General features: G+C 30.8%; 2 protein-coding genes across 2 annotated transcripts in view; both read left to right on the top strand.

Annotated features, from left to right (window-relative positions):
- Atat (alpha-tubulin acetylase) overlaps positions 1 to 13,958 on the top strand; it is a 60,594-nt gene extending 46,636 nt beyond the window's left edge. Inside the window, exons 3-7 of the mRNA XM_076416675.1 lie at positions 10,570 to 10,741; positions 10,830 to 11,008; positions 11,273 to 11,375; positions 11,953 to 12,002; positions 13,460 to 13,958. Of these exons, the coding sequence (XP_076272790.1) occupies positions 10,570 to 10,741; positions 10,830 to 11,008; positions 11,273 to 11,375; positions 11,953 to 12,002; positions 13,460 to 13,817 (862 nt within the window). The 3' untranslated portion in view covers positions 13,818 to 13,958. The remainder of the gene's footprint in view (positions 1 to 10,569; positions 10,742 to 10,829; positions 11,009 to 11,272; positions 11,376 to 11,952; positions 12,003 to 13,459) is intronic.
- A 1,255-nt stretch (positions 13,959 to 15,213) lies between these two features.
- Positions 15,214 to 16,313, top strand: LOC143204335 (mitochondrial inner membrane protease ATP23 homolog). Its single transcript, XM_076416923.1, has 2 exons — positions 15,214 to 15,624; positions 15,675 to 16,313. Exons 1-2 carry the CDS (start codon positions 15,247 to 15,249, stop codon positions 16,101 to 16,103), a joined length of 807 nt encoding a protein of 268 aa, XP_076273038.1. The 5' UTR covers positions 15,214 to 15,246; the 3' UTR covers positions 16,104 to 16,313.
- The last annotated feature ends 669 nt before the right edge of the window (positions 16,314 to 16,982 follow it).

Genomic DNA, 16,982 nt, shown 5'->3' with positions numbered 1-16,982 from the left:
TTTGCTACGACATTTAGAAGAAATGTTAAGCAGGACATTCAACCTTCTAGATTTGGAATTTATTGCTTTAAACCTACAGTGTTTACGGTTTTTCAATAAATTTCCTATTCTGTAGATTGTTTATTGTGCATTTATAAAATTAGCCGATAAAATGAGTAGGTCGCGTCCTAAATTTTTAACAATCGTGTTATTTGGAAATCGATTAAGATCAACAATATTTTAGTTACAGTAATATGTTTACGACGTTCATAATATTTCATTTTATTTTATTCTTCAATAATATTCAAATGGTTTCTGTTTTTAATGCAACGTAACGGATATACTCTTAATAAGTGTTATTATTTTTTATTTTTGTCAAAATTAACAACGAAAACTGTAAACTGGATAATGTTCCGAATGTATACTAGAATGTATACTAGAAAAAATGAAAAAATACAGCAATGCGAATATAAGAAATTAATTATAGTACTTAATATACATAGACATTGTTTATTCCACCTAAAAAACGCATTGATAATTCGGTTGGAATGCAAAAGAAAGGAAAAATAAAAAATGGAACCAGTAAAAAGAGAAAATATGTATTAAGACATTTTAATTTCGAAAAAGCATATGGATACTGTCAAATTCCTGATTTCATATAATGATTGATCAAGGCTATTACTCCCGTATATATTATCTTTACTAAATTATACCGGACAATAATAATTTGATTGAGGGATTACTATACTTAGTAATAATTGACCTAGTTCTTAACATTCTTCCTCTATATATACGTGACCATTAATCGATTAGTTTGATAGATAAATATTGCCGAATATATACAGACTAACATGAAGGGGGTACATAAAAATTACCGCGGTTTTTATCATTAATTAGGCTTTTTTGGAACGAATAGTACCTTGTATTTTATTGATATTATTGACAATATTTTTTATTAGTTGGCATTGTTTTTTTTTTTATTTTTCTTTCTGGCACCATATTCATATTTTTCATACTCATATTTTTATACTTAACTGAACAAATAAACATCTTATAACATACTGACGCTGTTTAAAATGAAGACATTTTCAATAATGCATTTAGCTGCACATCTCTCACCAATCAACCCAATGACATTTTCATACGATGTGAAGTTCTGCTCAGGCAACGGTCAATATGACAGATGAAGTGCAACTCTCCATTTTAGTGTTTCTATATAGATTTTCGTGTATTTTACGGTATATTAAATGTTTAATATATATGTTAGAGTCTCCTTTTTACCAACTAGGGTTTATCTGTACTGGGCCTACTGTTTAGGCCAGCCGCAAAATGGGATGCAGCTTGGTGAGGTGACGCAGTGCCACAACTGGCAGACACCGAAATCGCGCAAATACGACTGCAGTTCTCGCTTCACAATAAAGCTGTAAACAGAACTAGGCTTGGTATAATGGCAATTAATATTGCACTAACAACTACTGAACTCTATATATACATGAAAGTTCCATATTTCCGTTTTTAGTTTTGTTCTCATGTAGCCGTCATGACTTGTATCGTACCAAACTTATCGACTTCGCACAGCTTCGATTCATTCTTATTCCATTTTCAAACACTTACCGTGACTTAATGCGAAAAACTGCGACAATAACACTGCGTTCCGTAGGATTACCTTAGCCAAAACTGCATCCCGGTACGTTGCGGAGAAATATTGCGCAGTAGCTATCGTACTTTAAACCCACAATATCTCGTCGTGACTCTCGGAGCCTCACCTCACCAAGCTGCGTCCTATTTTGCTCCTGGATGTCCCCCTTAATGTGAGCTACCGCACGGTCCTCGACATTAAGCCTACCGACTAGCGAGTGACCAACTTAGAAATCATCTCAGGAAACATTCGGTATTATCCGGCTTAGTTACTGGAGTGACTGGGATCATTTTCCATCTCTGATTTTGTACTCTTGCCTAAGCACATCAAGAGAGAGTTAATCCATCGCATACATAAATTTACGAACATTCCCCAGCAGTATTCGAACTCGCGACTATCGCACCAACAGTAGGACCGTCCTGTCGTCTTTACCACTGCATCAACCAAGCCGGCATATATAAATATTAAGTAGTAAATAGCTTATTTTGAAAAATCAACATTATATTCAATGAAAAGGAAAATTATATTTAAAAAAACTACAGGATATACTATAGGATGCAAGCAATTTTGCAGGTCGCTTCAGTTCTATCTTAGGAGCCAACCAAATCGCTTCTGCAGCTGTCGTGTAAACAACTATAAAGGCTTTTCACCGTCTCCTACAAGATACTATGCATTTAAGAAGAAAGAAACTTTTACTGACACCACCTTTATAACTTATAAATATACAGTAGCTGTCTCTTTGTAATGTTAACATGAACAACATGACTAACCTTCTTTAATCGTAGAATGTGTAAGCTTTAAAATTCATTTTTATTAAGAATTGTAATGAAAAAATATAATGTGCTAAAGTTTTGTCGCGGTATATGATAGATTCATATATAAGCAATCAAGATCATTGAGAAGTTTATTTTTATACTATGCTCCACAACTATGAATTGTTACTTAAATATTGAAATGTTACTTAAAATATAAGATATTTCTAAAATATAAAAAAAATGCATAATTAACGGCGTTCTTAATTAATTAAAAGTTCTTTATAGTATACGCATAATTAAAACACGTTTCATTAGTCATGATGATGATGTACAATGCAATGTAAATTTTCAAATAAAAAACTCTACGTTTAACTATATTTGAAATTCGCGACGTTCTCGGTCTTTTTACAAATTTCCTATTCCAACTGTGACTCATTATTTATTCATTATATTGGCTGATGCCTATTCAATAAGCCGCATAGTTAAGTTTCTAATCATCGTCCTTGTTTGAAATCGATCGAAGCGAACTTGAACAACCGTAAAAGTTTAAATAAAATATTTACGTATTGCGAAATATAATAATTCTAGAAAAAAAAATAGAAGTTTGCCATGTATAGGGCCCTGACCTCGCTCAGTTATCGCCTCTAATTCAATGAGCTCCTTAAAGTGCCTCCAACCATATCTACCTCTACACTCGCTAAGAGTGCTTAGGAGAGATAATCATAGCAACACTATGAATATTGGTAGTTGTGTATTGATTGAAAACAACAAGCTATTGGAGATGAAAAAAGAGTATTATCAGGGCCTTAACACCACTAGCACTTAGGCTTATTCTCGCGACTCAGAAATGGTCACTGCAAACTGACCCATGAGTTTCTCATTAAGGGAAGAAGTCCACTACTATGCGTCGAATGTGGTTCCTCACTATCAACCAAATACATACTAATCGAATGCCGAAGATACAACTCGCAAAGACGGTTGGTCAACCTGGGAGGTGCGATGGACCAGTGTCTTAGGCTGTAGAACCTGGAAATGTATTGTATGTTGTATATCTGTAAACAGACCCTAAATAGTCCCAGAGGCTGATGGGTCTATAACATATAAATAAATAAATATATCATATAGGATAGCCTGGTGATGAAATATAAATCTACTACTATAATCTCAATGACCAGAGTTAATCGTTAGTAGGGTTGTCTTCCATCATGCTAAAGCTAGACTTTTTACATACATCTTCACAAACATCTTTAGAAATGAAATAATAACACCAGAAAACTGCCCTTAAAACCCATTCACATGATATCTAATTAACGTTAACAATGTTTCTGTTATTAAAATCAATAATAGAGTTTTTTTGATATGAAGGAAAGTTGTAATATGCCATTAATTAAAATTCGTAGAACACTCTGTGACAATAAACAACCGAATTCATGATAGATCCTCCACATAGGTGGTTAATAATGAGGCAAAAATTAGTTATTGAAGAAAAACGGGCCAAAAAAAATCGCCAAAGGATAGAAATAAGGTCGAGTCCGTGAAACCAACAAATAGACAAGCGATTTCGAAGATATCGATCGCTTTGTTGCTTTTTATTGTCGGACAAACGTGCCGTGTCACTATCGGATATCGAAAATTTCAATTAAAATCGAACAGGAATTCCGCGAATTTGCGATATTTATAGAAACCATTCGGGACTTTTTGTTCCATCTATTTACGGACTAAGGTCGGACCGTAGAAGAACCAAAAATATAATGTTTCGTAGAACATATATCTACGATACTTATCTATTTTTTAACCGACTTCGAAAAAGGGGGAGGTTCTATGTTCGTGTGTATATTTTTTAATGTATTTTCACCGATTTCTCCTGTCAATTGCGGGCCGATTTTCAAAATTATTTTTTTATTCGAAAGAGTGCACCTCCGAGGTGGTCCCCATGGAACCAAGTCAGGATCTGCTGGGGCGAGGGAAACGCTCTAATTTCAAACGCATGTAGAAAGTTTTCATAATTTTTTTATCTAAAATAATCAGGTATTTATGTATAATGGGACGGAAAAATGGAAGTCGTTCACTGCAAAAGCCATTCAATTTTCTTTTTAAGCACAACCTCTAGTATATAAGACGTTGCAGAAATACAATAGACAATTGCTTCTATGATGTAATTGTCAAAGCGTTTATTTCCGTGTCGGGGGGTGCGAGTTCAGTTAAAACATTTGCCAAATCATCTAGAATAGGTAGTGGACCCCGGAGCCTGAAGCGTTCCTTATTTTCAATCTTTGTTTCTTTATCCCTATTTTTTCTCATACGGGCTACACCTTTACTTTGTCTACCCATTGTGATATTAAATAATATAACTGCGTAATTTATTCTATAAATATCTAACACTAAAAAGAGAAAAATAAAATATTTTTAACAAAAAATTTAACCGACTTCAAAAAATAAATAAGGAATTCACTAAAAATTTTTAAAAAATCAAACTTAGATTTTCAACACAAAAAAAACATTTTAAAATAAATGTACATAATAGTCGTTGTAATAACTAAATAAAAATAAAGAAAAACCTTATTTAACCTACCTACTACACGTATTTTATATTCTAATATACACACAATTTAGCTTAATACCTACCTAAACTTATTTATCTATTTACAAAATTATTTTAAATACTACCAACGGATTACTTTGAAGTTGGTTTTAATCGCTATCAAATATTAATTATAAGTATCTTAACCTCCTTTTTTATTATTTAATTAATATATTGTTACTAGTCGTTTCCGTCTAACCTACAATTTGTCTTTATGATAACTTAAATCTAAATATATAACTAGGAGGACCCATTGGCCCTAACTCAGTCTCTGATGAAATAATGTTTATACATGTCACTGCCGAATTATTTAATATATGCACCTCACTACACAACACTACACAAGATCAGATGGTTTGATTCTTTTGAGTCTGTGTCCTGTTCTGGTGTTATCCAAAAGTTGCAATATTTCAATATTAGTATGAGAATGGAGTCTTTCCTCATGCCCCCTTGCAATTCTCTTGATTTCTTGACTGACTGTGGGTATCTGAAGGTCTCGATGTAGGTAATCAGTCCTATAGTATTTGGGTGCACCCACAATACCTCTCAGGACTTTGTTCTGAAAAATTTGTATTTTATTTATGTTACTCTTTGCAGAACATCCCCATAATTGAACTCCGTATGTCCATATAGGTTTCAGTATTTGCTTATATAATAGCAATTTATTATGTACTGATAATTGTGATTTTCTTCCAATTAGCCAGTACATTTTCTTATATTTCAATTCCAGTTATTTTCTAGTATCTTAACCAATATACATTTGTTTCAAGCAAATGAACCCTCAAAATAATTAAGTCTTTAATTGATGGCACTTTCTAAACAATTTTTTAATGGGCAACAAGGACTTTTCATGCAATATATACACATTTACCTTTAATGTAATTTTGCCTTCGCCCCATTTGAACATATTTTGGGTTTAAAGTGTGAGTAATATTTTCATGATTTTTTCTGTTGTATTCCTGTAAAAAACAATATACATATAGTCTATTTAAAGTTTATTTGTATATGCGTCATCGAAATTTGTGACGTCAAAACGTCGCAATGTTGCCGCATCAACTCTGAGTTTTCGTTCATACAACAATATTCTAAGCTAAATAAAATAATTGAATAAAAATGTTATCAAATATAATTTATTTTAACATTATAGTACATCTAAAAACTACAGTTAATTATACAGTTACAATAGTTTATAGGTTAGAGTTATAACCTCTTATCACTATTGCTTTCAAGAATTTTGCATAGTCTGACAACTGGATATTTTGACAGGCTCATTCCTTTACGTGTTCAAACTAATCAGACAGCATTGTGTTTCATTTTAACTTGAATAAAATGGCAATACATTGAACATCTTGATGACGCATATACAAATAAACTTTGAATAGACTATATGTATGAATACGAATGCTCTATATAAATAATTGTATACGTACCAGGTAAAAGTAATGCTACGTCAACACACACATCCTTAATTTGGCTAACTTGGGTTGTTTCCTCCAAGGAAAACTACATCTGGTTTTTTTTCCGCACACACACTGCATAGACAACACTTTTGAGAATGAGATACATTATAATCAAATAATAGTGATTATAATTAAGGCACAAAAATATCAGACACATCGTGCTCAATGTCAAACACACAAAAAAGGCGTCATAAATCAACCATAGAAACAAACAGTCGGCTAATAGAAATTAGCCAACCAAATGCCTTGGTAGGACTATTCGAATGAACTAATAAAAAAAGTGGTTTCAGAGCCAGCATTAGTTGAACCACGTCAAACATTTCCTCGATTTCACCTATTTAAATAAAACTTCTATATATACTCTATAGTGTCTGTAGACTCTAAATTACTCAATAATACTAAATGGAAATAGTTGTCAAAAAAAAAAAATTCAAAATTATCCAATTCAACGGTTAGATTAGGTCGTTTACTTACAAAATGTATGCAAGCACTTAATAAATTAATTGTCGATAAACATTATCACCTAACATTATAATCATCGTTTAATATCTATGAATGATAACAATGTAGAAATGAGAATCGCCTATATAAAATCACCAGATAAACTGGTCCATAATAAAAATATTTATATTTAAGGCCCAAGTCTTTGGTATTGTTAAAATTAAACCTCATTTACTTGAACTATTCGAGATGAGGTACTCTAAATAAATTATTTGTGTTATTCTCCAAGACCATGCTAGAAAAGTTGTTTTTCAATCAAGAGCTGTAGTTGTTCAGCCAGCTATTGAAATTTAGTACTAAACGCAGGCTTTCTTCGTCATTTCTAATGTGAAGTGATGTGTCTTGTCAAGCTGATATATTTTCATTTATACTTTACTACAATGCCTAGATAGGTCAACGAAAAACCGAGATTACAGAGATATATAGATCACCACAAATCTCTTCAATCCAGACATGCTCATGTGAGCCCATTGAGCTATGTAGCTCTATATGTCGATATTACCTAATCCATGTTAATTTGAAAGAGAAAATATGTGTAAGCTTAACTATTTAATTATTTCTTATTAATATAGCCTTAATATTTTTTATAGTGTTCGGTTTTTGGTGAACTGTGAAAGTTAATCGCGTCTTCATATATAATGACTGTTTTCTACTCCGTAGAATGACGTTTAGATATCTATTCAACCATATGTATGTACCATTGCAAACAAGCATAACAGTAAATTCACATCCTTGTAATCCTTGGTCCAATATTGAAGAATATACAATACATAGTTTCAACGTTATTTTCAAATATCTTCAAAGTTATTTTGTACATAGGTCATCAAAATTTGTGAGGTCAAAACGTCGCAATATTGTCGCATGAACTCTGAGTTTTAGTTCAGTTTGGCTTTGACATGCAACAAAATTCTAATCTAAATAAAATAGTTAAACAAAAATGTTAAGAAATATAATTTATTTTAACATTATAATACATCTAAACACTACAGTTAATTATAGAGCCACAATAGTTTATAGGTTAGAGTTATAATATATCACTATTGCTTTGAAGACTTTGACACGCTCATTCGTTCGTGTTCGAACTAATTAGACAACATTGTGTCTCTTTTTAACTAAAATAAAATGAGAAGGAATATATTGTCTGATTCTGAAACTAATTTACAAGTTACGGCAGGCGACACATTAACATCTTGATGACGTATGAACAAAAAACTCTGAATAGAGTTATAGGTTGCAAACACGATGATTTATCTGATGCAAGGATAACGAATGTAACGAGATATAAGTTAAAGCATTAGGAACATTAACTAGGATCTAGAACTAGAACTAGGATTAAACTAGGATCAAGGTTTAATAGAAACGATGTGTTGTAAATTCGATGAACCGTTTTTTTTTTTAATTTTTATGTTCTTCGCAGAAAAAAACATATTAATGATAGTCTACTATAACGAAAAAATAACTTAACCCAACCGTCCTCATTTGTATCTCATTTGTACCACACACCGCAGTAACCACAATGCGGTTCAGAGCGCTTCATGCTCCAAATGCGATGTCAAATTTTACCGTAGATCGTTTTATTTCGAATTTCACTCTTGAAGGAGACGCACGAAATCATATGGAGAAGCGTCAGCGAACTGTATCAACCGTAATATCACCGATTTGGTTCATGAACGTAGTAATTATAATACGGATAAAATAATAATTGACTGTTTGGCCGTGGCTATAGAAAAAGAATAATTGGCTTCAAAGATACATTAAATCAATAGTGAGGTTATTAAAAAAGGAAAAAAGGAAAAAAATAAATAAAAAAGGTGAAAAACACAACCATAAACAGAAAAAAATTTGGCAATAAAAATTAAAAATGTATATTAAAGAAATTATGTATTTGATGGAATCACAGAGAGTATGATTCTATGAACTATTAACAACTATTATAAACCATAGCTTCATCAAAGCAAATGTAACATAAATGTACTAAAAAGCATCCAATATAGTTATCTAACGAAAAGTCTAAATCGAATAGACACATTGAAAGACACTCGGATGTTCTACTTCCTTCGCTTTATTTCGCCATATATATTTTATCAGTTATTTTGGCCGTACCCTGTCTACATAACACTCTTAATCTACTGAAGAATCTAAAAAAGATTTTAAAAGTGGATTATTTCAAAATATATTTAATATATTTACCATAGAATCGATCTGTTACCTAAACTATCTAAAGTTTTCTTTTAATAGGTGTTATATTTTATCATGTATACTAAATATATCACTTGATCACGAATAGACTTTTTAACTCTAAAAATCTGTCCACAAATAATGGAAGTACCAAATAATTTGCTTAGAATTACTTATAACTTATATATACAACCCATGAATTGAAAAGAAATAAGAAAAATAAACTGAAATATATAGTAACTAATTAATTTACCAGAAATTTGTGTTCGTATTATTTGAACTTAATAAGTTTTCACTTTTAAATAAATATACAGAAAGTAAGACAAAAAACTGAACAAGCCAAAATATCATATGTACTATTTGTAGCAACCTCAAAACTGATAAAATACATCCAGTAAATAAAACATATTAAAATAAATAATATATTTATCAAGAACTTTGTAATAGACTTTTTAACTCCAAAAATATGTCTCACAAATAACAGAAGTATCAAATAATTTGCTTAGAATTACTTATAATTTATATATACAATCTATGAATTGAAAAGAAATAAGAAAAATAAACTGAAATATATAGTAAATAATTAATTTACCAGAAATTTGTGTTCGTATTATTTGAACTTAATAAGTTTTCACTTTTAAATAAATATACAGAAAGTAAGACAAAAAAACTGAACAAGCCAAAATATCATATGCACTATTTGTAACAACCTCAAAACTGATAAAATACACCAGTAAATAAAACATATTAAAATAAATAATATATTTATCAAGAACTTTGTAATAGACTTTTTAACTCCAAAAATATGTCTCACAAATAACAGAAGTATCAAGTAATTTGCTTAGAATTACTTATAATTTATATATACAATCCATGAATTGAGAAGAAGTAAGAAAAGTGAACTGAAATATATAGCAAACAGCTAATTTACCAGAAATTTGTCTTCACATTAGTTAAACTTAATAAGTTTTCACTTTTAAATAAATATACAGAAAGCAATAAAACTGAACAAGCCAAAATATTATATGCATTATTTCCAACAACCTTAAAACTGATAAAATGCAACCAGTAGATACAACATATTAAAATAAATAATATATTTTTCAAGAACTTTATAATAGACTTTTTAACTCCAAAAATATGTCTCACAAATAATAGAAGTACCAAGTAATTTGCTTCCAATTACTTATAATTTATATATACAACCCATGAATTGAGAAGAAATAAGAAAAGTGAAATGAAATATAGCAAACAATTAACTTAACAGAAATTTGTCTTCACATTATTTAAACTTAATAAATTTTCACTTTTAAATAAATATACAGAAGGCAAAAAAATTGAACAAGCCAAATATCATATACCCTATTTCCAACAACCTCAAAAGTGATAAAATACAACATATTAAAATAAATAAAATTTTTATCAAAAACTTTATTTAATCCAACTGGAAATTACATATTTATTTATTTGTTTCAGTGGAAAAGGAGCAGTGACTGGGATGTTGAAAACTGGCGAGAAAGGTCTCTACATCTTTGACCGAGAAGGACAACACCACCAAGTCACCCCCATATGCGTCCTAGACTTTTACGTCCATGAATCCAGACAGAGGTCCGGATTTGGAAGAAAATTATTCGAGCATATGTTAAAAGTAAGTAACACGATGCATGTTTGTAATCCCCATAGCAATAAGTTTCAACGGTAACAGCAAGATAACCGAGGTAAACATTTTATTTTAGATGGAACAAGTGGAACCCGTTAAGCTAGCCATCGACAGACCCAGCGACAAATTTTTAGGATTCTTGAACAAACATTACGGGCTCAACAATCCCATCAAGCAAATGAACAATTACGTCGTCTTTGATGGATTTTTCCCAAAAGTAGTGGACAGTCCAAAGTCTACAGGATCAGATCCGAGGCAAGCAATTATATCAGTCTATTTTGTCGTATAATTTTATAACAAGTTCTTATTAAACAATGAAACAGCACTTGAATATATTGGGACATAATAACTTTTAATTACTCCTTGCGGTTATTCTAATTCGCTGGATTCGGACTGGGAACTTCAAAATTAACACACACTAATAATAGCAGTAAAATCAAAGAAACGACGGTGCTTTTTCATTCCCAACTATCTTCACTAATTTATGGTAACACTTAATATAACTGTTGTTCCTAACAGCCACTCGCCTAGAAATAAATCAGCTAATAGCTTACAGCAAGGATATCCGACATCACCGTATGGTCGATATGCTGCTCCAAGACCACCTTGTAGTATGGGACAGGTATTAACTTCTTCACATTACCCAGTATATACAGACAACACTCATTAACATTTGCTAAGTGGGTAAATAGGTTACAGTGGTTTAACGAATATGAGCAAAATTTTATTTTGAATCAATAATTTAAATGTAATCCAAATAATTAATGATCAGGTAACAAGGAACGTGTTTTACTCAAAACTTATCGACAAATGTATAACAGTAATAATATGGTTCAAGGATTCAACTTTAAACAATTACAGACTTTTCTCATTATTGTTCAAAGAAAACAAAACACAAGAAACACATGAAAATTAAAATTGATAGAAATTAGATAAAAATCAATGAGTTCTAGATAAACAGAGTATTGGACAGTGCGGTATTCTCATTATTTATTTTTATATACGTCGCGATAATTAGACTATATACATTTTATGAGATTTTATTTTTGAATATTGTATGAAATTAGCTTATAACTAATATAATATGATGTACTTTAACGTGTCCTAGCGCATTCACCATTATTTCACGCACCACCAATTTTACACACTACACAATCTTTGTACTAAACCAATTATAATGAACTCCACTAAATTTCCAGATAATTCATAATGATTCACCGGTAATAAAACGGAATGCTGAAACAGCAGGGTGAGTATATTTCTCATGTTCCACAATGACCTGCATGCAAATATGCCTTTTATGTTAATTACATTTTATTCTGTTATTTAACGCATAGAACTATTTTATAGCACGTTTATAATTGTACTAGGTCATGTAGTATGCGGTTTCAATCAAAACAAAAAAGAAAGCTCTAGAAATGCCTAATTGGTACCTAGTATGTGAACACTTGTATGTCTTGGAGATATTTTATTTGTTTAACATTTATATTCATTATATGTGGTTGAAGAACTAAATAAAAGTATCCTAGAGAGCATAAGTTTATGGAAAAATACGTGCAAGTACTTATTTTCTAAAATAAAACAATTTAATTACAGTATTTTGGATGAACCTTGATTTTTTCAAAATCAGGTAATAAAATCAATTTTATCATTTTACATTTGAATATTTGACATATTTGAGAGCAAATGGATGAAAATAATAAAATGTTAATATAGCCAGGGAAGTATTTAATATTATTATTTTATGTTATCAAATTGTTTTTGTTTAAATTTTACTTCAGAGTGCTCCCATTGCTTACTTGAAATTACATATTTCAATCCATAGACTACTTTTTTAATGTTATGAATACAAACATATGCCAGCTGAATTTATAATTAAGAAATTCTATTAACAATTTATTCCATAGCAACCATTAACTATAGTATAACTATAACATTAATTAATTTCATGAAGCATAGCATTAGAATCTCTTCTATTTGATTGAAATTTCGAAATAATAATAGATATATACAAATGCTTCTCTTGTAAATTATAATGCTATATAATTATATGCTATATATAACATCAAGGCAGACAGTAGCAAAGCAAAACAAACAAAAACTTTTCAAGGATATGACTCCATGTAAATTTGGGGGAAAACAGTGCAGTCCAAAAGATCACAAAGAACATTCTGGGGGGGCAATATTCTTTCGGTATTTAATACTAATTTCATTACAAGTGAGAGCTGTCAAAACAGGATAATAAATGAACAGGTAGACCGACTGAGATGTCTGCTTCATACCACCGATTCAACAAGTAGTTACGTCCTTTGAATTGCAGTAATTTAAGGTGTGTGTTTTTACCTTTACATTAAGGTTTTATTTAAAATATATTTCAGACGAACGAAATGAAAGAAAATAACTATTATTTGTATTTTGTAATTACTTAAAGTACATAGTAGGGATAGTAGTTCTCCTAGGGTTTTACAAACAGAATAAAATCCGCAACCAGTGTATTCAATCTGTCCGATGCATACAAATGCGCGCTTACCTTAAATTAATCAATACTACATGTATCCTAACTTGACGTATTTCTTTTTTTATATTCTGTTCTTTATTTATGTTTGCTTTTTTTCATTTTCTTTTCGCAGGACCCGAATAGTATCTCAATAAAATACCGCACAACTTAAAAACCTATCCTAGCCAGTATCTTATACACTATTCCAGTCAGAAACCCACCACCAGTCAGGCGTCGAAAGCTGATCGACCCCAGTCACTCAACTTGGAAGTTACTGAAATGCTTCAGCCCGTCGAGAACGTGGTGAAAAACGGTAATGGTGAAGAAACTTTGGATGGTAAAGTTGACGACGACGTCGACATCTTAGATGGCGAGGAAGAGGTCATCACTCTGGACGAAATAAAGGACGAGGTAGAAAATCTGGAGGAAGCAGCGTTACATCGTACGCCCATGTCAAAAAGCCCGGTGATAGAAGCAGCAGGAATAGTTACCCCAGGGCGAAACACCCCTGGATTGACAGAACAAGGATATTTCGATTTGAAGTTCTACCACAACAAACTGTGGTAAACTGATAAGGCAGTATTTACTAATATTCTAACATAGCTATTGTTAAAATAACTAACCAAAGTTTTACCCTTATAGAAGGATCTCCATATAAATCTCTACAACTCTGGTAACGCCAGAAATAACTAGAGAAGCTTCGCATACAGATCCTGCTAAAAGGATATCGATATTATTAATAAACAAGTCACTAAAACAACAAAAATAATATAGGTTTCATGAACGTTTGTGATTTATACCACCAAAGTTTCTAGAATAAGAGATCAGAATCAGAGCACCCTGTGTCATCTTCATCATAACAACTTTTACCTTTTTCATAAAGCCACAATGGATGAAGTGTTCAGATATTTATATATACAACAAAAATATAAGTGACCAAGCATATAAAGCCATCATAATGTTGCTTGTCAGCTCTGTCCAGTAATCATATGTACCATTAGGTTTATATTGTAACACATATTTCTAGCTTTTATTGCTGTTTAGATCATTTAAGTTGCATTACTTTATATATTTATTTATAAGTTAATATAAAATTTGCACAAATATATATTTTTTATTTTGTTATTTCTAATAAAGTAAATTATGTATTTGTATTACCTGCCCTTTTCCTTTATTTGCATTCATTTACCCATTAAATTAGAGTAAGAATAATTTGGTTTCATTAATACAATTCATTTTAATAATTATATGTGGGATTACACTATTAATCATTTTAAATTAATGAAAATTAATTAGTAAAAAAATTATTAATTATATTAATGAAAATTATTATTTATTCCACAAAAAAACAAACAATACAAATCATTATATATTATATGATAAAATTCATTTAATTTTCATTTTTTGTCCTATTTAAAATTAAAACCTATCTTTTTTATGTATATATTTTAAAGTCTCCTATTACCAACGAGGGTTTATCTGGACTGGACCTACAGTTTAAAGTGGGCACCTCGGTATTAGGCCTACCGACGGTGAGTGACCAACTTAGAAGTCGTCCCAGAAGATATCCAGTCTTACTCAGCCTGGTTATTGGCGTGACTGGGGCCATTTTCCTTGTCGGATTTTGCACTATTACCTAGGACAATCACAAACATAAATTTACGGCCATGTCCCAGCAGGATTCGAACCCGCGACTATCGCAATAACAGGTGGACCGTCCTATTGCCATTACCACTGCGCCAACCAAGCCGGTCTATCTCTCTTCTTGATTAAAATTAAAAATGTAATGACTGCTGATGCAACTCAAAATACAGATATAATTGAAATGTAATTTTCTATATTTTTTATTAATGTTATTTTTTGGCGTACAACTAATTTTAAATGCCTTTTTCAATTTAATTTTAAATAGTCACATCAACAATGTAATATTTTATTTATAAATATAATAATTACATAATTTAACCTCAAATAATTTTATAACCTAAAAACATTTAGTATGACGCTAATTGGGGAATATCAGGAAAATGTTAAAGAAACCGTTAATAATGCTCCAGAATCAGATAAAGATACTAAAACAGCAACCAAAAACATAAACGCGACAGAGGCCAGTAAGTGGGGCTATGATTTATACCCAGAACGTCGTTCTAAAGCAAAAACATCCTTTACGGATGTAATAACAGGTAAAGGGCGAAACAACTCCGAAAAAGTAAAATGTGAAAGGGCGGTTTATAGATGTTGGAAAGAAAGTCCCCTTGTAAAATTAATGATAGGAGCAATGAAATCCGCTGGCTGTTCTTTAGACATTAGGAGACACATTAGTTGTGAAGTGTGTGCCCCTCAAGTTTCAGGTGGTTTTGATCCCATATTAAATCAAGTAAGTATATGTCATGTATGTTTATATTTGACTGAAAAAAGTTGTTTTAGGTAGTAATTTGCCAGAATAATGCAGTAGATGCAGGTATGGTTCAAGGAATATTAACCCATGAAATGATACATATGTTTGATTACTGCAAAAACAATTTGGATTTTAAAAATATTGATCATTTGGCTTGCACCGAAATAAGAGCAGCAAACCTAGCCCATTGTAGTTTTCTCTCAGCATGGCTCAATGGTGATACTTCATTCTTCGATTTTAAAAACACTCATCAAAATTGTGTTAAAAGCAAAGCATTAAGTTCAATATTGGCTGCCAGAAACATATCCAAATTAGATGCTATAGATGCTATTGAAAGGGTATTTGATAGGTGTTATAATGACTTAGAACCAATAGGAAGAAGAATTCGAAGAAATAGTTTAGATATGCATAGAGCATTTGATGAGGGGTATTATTATGGATATGATGATACAAGCTGAAAAATATCTATAAAGATGATAGCTGAAAGTGATGGTAGTATTTTTTATATAATATGATGTTTATTTAGAATGAAATAAGATTGGGATTAGGAACAAATCACTCTACACAGAAGTGTTATTATTTGTCTGTATAGTGCTGATTTTTAGAAGTTATTGATTTAAATGTTTTGTTTGAAGATGAATTTAATTTATTAAACATACATGAAAGTATCTTTTTCTTTAGATTTATTTTACCATATTTACCAATCCACAAACCTTTTGTGATTTGTTACTAACAGTTTTTAACTTGATAAATTGAACTCAACTCATAGATTGAAAGCTTTAATAAAGCAGCTAATTTATTTGATTTGGAGTTGAGTATTTTTGGATTCATTGTTACAATATGATCACTCATTTTCTTGATTAAATTAATTTTTAAGAAGCAACTATAGTTTTATTATGATCTTTTGGATAACTGTTTTTTTGACTCAATACCCTTATACAGCTGCAGTAAACTTGGGTTTATTTCATTTTATTATAACAATGTTACCACACATATAGTAATCAGTTTCTTTTGTGTTAATCAAATACATTTTTAATATTAGCTGCTTTTAAAACATTTTGGTCTTGATTAATACATAGGTTTTTTGAAATTCATATAGAGACTCAAAACACCAGCCCAAAGGGCTTTTCATTTTGAATATAGAGAATTTCTTGCATATTTTATTTTTAAATCTTGGCGTCTCTATATAATACCAATCTATTTTATTTCAATAGAACACTTTGGTATTTGGATAAGAAGTTTAAGAAATATTGTATATTGTGGATATATTAATTCAAATAGTTTCTAGTAAAATGTTCAGTTTGAGAATTTATAACACTATTCTTCATGGTTTTTTC

This window comes from Rhynchophorus ferrugineus, unplaced genomic scaffold, assembly GCF_030347505.1.
Source record: "Rhynchophorus ferrugineus isolate W39M unplaced genomic scaffold, kcgeb_rfMv2 rfM10, whole genome shotgun sequence".
Lineage (NCBI taxonomy): Eukaryota > Metazoa > Arthropoda > Insecta > Coleoptera > Curculionidae > Rhynchophorus > Rhynchophorus ferrugineus.
This window is presented reverse-complemented; position numbering and strand designations above follow the sequence as displayed.